This window comes from Rosa rugosa, chromosome 1, assembly GCF_958449725.1.
Source record: "Rosa rugosa chromosome 1, drRosRugo1.1, whole genome shotgun sequence".
NCBI lineage: Eukaryota > Viridiplantae > Streptophyta > Magnoliopsida > Rosales > Rosaceae > Rosa > Rosa rugosa.
In genome coordinates this window covers 6,427,547-6,431,853 of record NC_084820.1, presented here as the reverse complement: position 1 = coordinate 6,431,853, position 4,307 = coordinate 6,427,547, and the positions used below count along the sequence as shown (strand labels likewise).

The window sequence follows — 4,307 nt, the reverse complement described above, 5'->3', positions numbered from 1 at the left end:
CTTTTTTTCTGTGGTAGATATCCATCTCAAGAAATGCTATTTCTTATTGATATATCCTTAAATAAATCTGTCGTGCCCAATATTTTAAACGTTGATCATGACTGCTGACCATGAGGTCTCATTTGGTCATTGCAGAAATTGTGGAAATCAGAACTCGAATGTAGTAGGAATTGATAAGCAAATAATCAAATTATATAGTTCTATAATTTGATTCTTGAACACATTCCATCACATGTCGGCCACAGCCCCTTTTCGGTTGCATCATTCAATATATAATAATCCACGAAAAAACAAAGAAGAAATCTTTAAAAAGGAGCCTCTTGGCCACCAAAATCGAACTGAATTGAATAATGTGCTTTGATATGGAAGCATCTGTAGAGTGAAGATGACAGAAAACTACAAAGGCCGGATACAGACATATTCAAAGCAAGAAAAATAGGCATTCATAAACCAGCATTTGGGTTAAACTTACTTGGACTCATCCTCATCTTTGAACAAAGACCATCTGGGGTTGGTTGGTATCCACCTTACAGCTACAAATTTAACCTCGCCACTATGAAAGTGACAGAACAATGACAAGATTGAGCAACTTTTGCTTTGGTTCTCAAAATTGACACAAATATGAATACTAAGGAGGTTGGTGAACCTCACCAGTAGACAGTGAAATCGCAAAGTACATTTGAAATCACATTAGGGTGATTAGTTCAAGGCTCTTGGTGTATACTTCGTTTTCGGAGAAAAATTAGTTAGTTATTTGGATCAAATTCTTTGAATCTACTCTTGAATTTTTCTACCATCTTCGTTTCCTCTTCTTTGCTATCTGTACACCTCCTCCAATCAGCCCTGTCAGCCTTGTTCAATAAACCTGCCATAACCTGCAACATATTTCATTTCCCATGGGTTTCAACCTTCATTTCTGTCAAGAATGTTCAAATCTGAACTAAACTAAAACTTATGAGTTAATTTCCGAATGATGGAATGGCACAAGTAGCATGTGTAGAAATCATATCTTAGGATATGCATCTGGCACAGAGGACACAGAGGATAGTGGGTTCTATATCATTTTAATTCTAATCATTGAAACTGGGAGAAAAAGAAGGATAAGTACAACTTATGTGCTTACCTCACGTCCAAATTGGGGTAGAAATTTCTCGCTCTCCTCAATTAAATGTGATAGGACTGTACCATCAGGGAGTTCAGCATAGAAGAAGCTAAAATTTCTATCAAACTGGGTCCTCAACGATTTTCTCCCATCAGAACTGTTACTGACTGCAATAAAGAGAAACACCAGTTAAAGATACAGTAGAAGCTTACTAATATCTTGTTCCTCACGGGCTCACGATTATACTTGAAAAAACTATTTCTTACATAGGGCACAGTAATTTTGGCCAAAGTCTTAAGGGAAACAGAACCCTTATAGTTATAATATAGATATAAAAATATTGACAATGCACTTGAATCTTACATTTCGTGGTCGTAAATTTGAATTCGAACCTGTCAGCAGCTAAGTGAAATAAGTTTTGAACACTAGCTGCTTTGGCTGATGGAATAGGAACGACCTACACAAAAGAACAATACTGTAAGTGATCAACGCAAAAAACTACTTTATAAACATTTGCAACATAGATCCTTACCTGAAGATTGGCATGAGTTGAATGTTTTGAAGCCCACTCAAAGAAAACTACTTCCTTGTCTTGTTTCTTATAAAATTTTTTAAGACCATCCTGGAATTTACCAAGCTCAATCTCGCATTCAGAGGGTAGAGAAAGGGTATTGGGTGAATGCCCAATAGGGATTAGCAATACGTGGTCTTCAACAAGTGGGCCTTTAGCAAGTGCACAGTAGTAATGCTCCCCTAAGCTGATAAATAGATGAGACTCTATTTTGGAGCTTGACAAACAAAACCAGCACTCTGTCGACCTGTAACGCACTAGCAGGATAGATGATCAAAAACATAGCACAGAATCATGTACTTAGTGTTACAATAAAAAACACCATCTTGAAGCCCTCTCACTAGCCTTCCCAGTAAGCATAAACCAAAAAAATAAAACAGGGGTGACACTCAAAACACCAACCTGGTAGCATTTCCAGTGCGTCTCTTGTGAGAATTGCTTTCACCTTCATCCTGTAAGCTGTGCTTAAATTTGCAATCAGTACCCCTTTCACACTTTCCTTTGTTCATAAAATCGAAGCAAACACCTCTCAAAGATTGTTCTCTTGCATCCATGTCATGTTGAAAGTTGCAAGTTTCCCCTCGTGGACAAGAACCGGAGGATACAAACTTAAAGCACAGCCTATTACCATCTCCAGCTCCATGTTTCTGCCTTTTTTGGGAGACATCATATCTCCAGTACTGTGAATCAGAATCAGAAACACTATCACTAGACCTCTTTGCACCTTCTTTTGCATTAGCTGTTCCCTTGATATACATGTATGGAGACAAGGTAGTATTTGGCGATTTTGTCTTAATTTCAAGAGCAGACATAGTAGATGCTGGAGTAGGAGAAAGCGCATGAAGAAATTTCTGAGAAGTGGAAATCCAGTGTGTTATAGAATGCCATATAAAAAATATAAATATTAACACATGCTTGATCAATGTTATTTGAAATTGTGCTCAGAATATAAACCTGCTTGTCTTTGTTTCCAACTGGAGCAAGACCTATGAAGCGGGTGATATGCACAGCATCGACATTGGAGTAAGGCTCACGTGCATAGAAAATGCCTTTGGTGCCTGCAATATGATACCTAACACAGAGGACAAACTTTGTTCAGAATCAGAGGATCAATGCAAAAACTAGATTTATTATGTTTGCTATGCAGGCCATATATAAAGTACATGATGCAATAATCTCCAAAATACTGTACCGTGGTTTGATCTCAGCTACTAACTCTGCCACAGTAGAGTCAGTGCCAAAAGGCTCAGAGGCTCCGGGAGGAACATCAGATGTAGCTGCTTTATTTGTAACCCCCCTTGGCCATTTGTTAGTAATGATCAGTCAAGGAAATCACAAAAACAGTCCAGACACTACAAAAAATAATTTCTCTCTCTCTCCATTATGTAAAAATTAACTTATAACAAAGCAAGGATATGTTAGGAACAAGTCAACAATCCCAGGATCCTCAGCAATTGCCCGCAGTGCATCAACATCATCCTGACTGTAAGTCCCAAACTGTTGTCTATCAGAAGATTGCAGACCGGAGAAATACACCACCGATAACCCTACATATGAGTACATCATTCAGTTATATACAGAAATGACATAGTGTGGTGCAACAGCATATATGCTACGATCCCTAAATTAGAACTGAAGTGATTCCTAGTCAAACCAATCAACAACTAATCCGCTTCCAAGCAAATAATAGTAAACCTAAGCTAAAAACTTCGAACATTACACTCTGGCTTAGCTCAATACTACTGATAGCCCAAACTGAAGAAAACTACCGAAATCTATTCAAGCTCAAGTTTCAATTTTCACTGCTGAATCAGTAACTTAAAAGAGAACAATGTGTCTGAAAGTAACTAATTTTTCTTACCGTGGAAGGTGAATTTGCCACTGCCTTTCAGCCAGTAGAGATTGTTGCAAACCTTCAACCCGTCCATTTTGAAGCCTTGGTTCCCGGAGTCCTTGGTTGCGGCCAAGAGAAACTTAGTGGCACCGACGCCATAGTCGCCGATGAAGTAGGTCGGGAGAGGAATCCCGGCCCGGCCTTCGATGTAACCGGTGAACTCCTCGAGCTGGTCCGCCGAGTCGGGAAAGAACTGGCCGACGCAGAACAACGCGTCGAACGGACCGGCCGATTTGTTGACCTAGAACGAGTTAATCAGAGTGTCAGATTACGAAATATTGAGTTGAATCAAAAGCGAAAAGAAGGGGAGGGGGAGGGGGGAGAGAGAGACAGAGACCGAAACGACTCGTTTGAAGAGCTGCTTGAGGTCGCCGGAGACATCGCCGCAGAGTAAGATTTTGGGAGGAGCCATGGCGGTGAGCGGTGAGCGGTGAGAGAAGAAGGAGGTTGAAGAGACGGGTGAGTCGTTTGAGACTTTGAGAAGGTTCGTTTTGATTCCGAGAAATCTAAGGATGTTTACTTACTTAGAAGTGGAGTAGGCCTGGGCACGGGCCGAGCCCGTTTCGTAATTCACTGGGCCCGGGACCGAGCCCGAACAGTTCGGGCCGGGCTCATATTAAGTTTTCCACATCCAGGGACCGGGATGGCCCGGACCGTTAACAAACGGGCCGGTCCTTCAGGCTTTTCGGGCCCAACTATGAATTTCTGGAAAAACTATGAATTTCTGAAGAAAAAAAGCC

The 4,307-nt window shown here is 40.6% G+C and overlaps 1 protein-coding gene across 3 annotated transcripts; it reads right to left on the bottom strand.

Annotated features, from left to right (window-relative positions):
• Window positions 1–304: 304 nt before the first annotated feature.
• LOC133727074 (zinc finger CCCH domain-containing protein 64-like) lies at window positions 305–4,052 on the bottom strand. Of its 3 annotated transcripts, XR_009855003.1 has the most exons (11): window positions 3,905–4,052; window positions 3,535–3,808; window positions 3,093–3,220; window positions 2,866–2,987; window positions 2,628–2,745; window positions 2,076–2,524; window positions 1,635–1,920; window positions 1,466–1,559; window positions 1,124–1,269; window positions 652–875; window positions 305–553 (listed from the first exon to the last, which is right to left on the bottom strand). XR_009855003.1 is itself a non-coding variant. In XM_062154700.1 (10 exons), the coding sequence occupies exons 1-10, from the start codon at window positions 3,977–3,979 to the stop codon at window positions 747–749; spliced, it is 1,821 nt and encodes a 606-aa protein (XP_062010684.1). In that variant the 5' UTR covers window positions 3,980–4,052; the 3' UTR covers window positions 305–746. The 3 variants fall into 3 exon arrangements, 2 of the variants coding, with proteins under 2 accessions (XP_062010684.1, XP_062010685.1); XM_062154700.1 differs by having other exon boundaries at window positions 305–875; XM_062154701.1 differs by lacking the exons at window positions 305–553; window positions 652–875 and having other exon boundaries at window positions 1,130–1,269; window positions 1,495–1,559.
• Window positions 4,053–4,307: the final 255 nt, after the last annotated feature.

Excerpts from the sequence above, each read along its gene's own strand:
- LOC133727074 (XM_062154700.1), bottom strand. The coding sequence starts at position 3,979 with ATGGCTCCTCCCAAAATCTTACTCTGCGGCGATGTCTCCGGCGACCTC. Across the intron at positions 1,560-1,634 it reads CAACTCATGCCAATCTTCAG|GTCGTTCCTATTCCATCAGC; the intron begins GTAAGGATCTAT and ends TCTTTTGTGTAG. Across the intron at positions 1,270-1,465 it reads CAAATTTACGACCACGAAAT|TCAGTAACAGTTCTGATGGG; the intron begins GTAAGATTCAAG and ends TCTTTATTGCAG.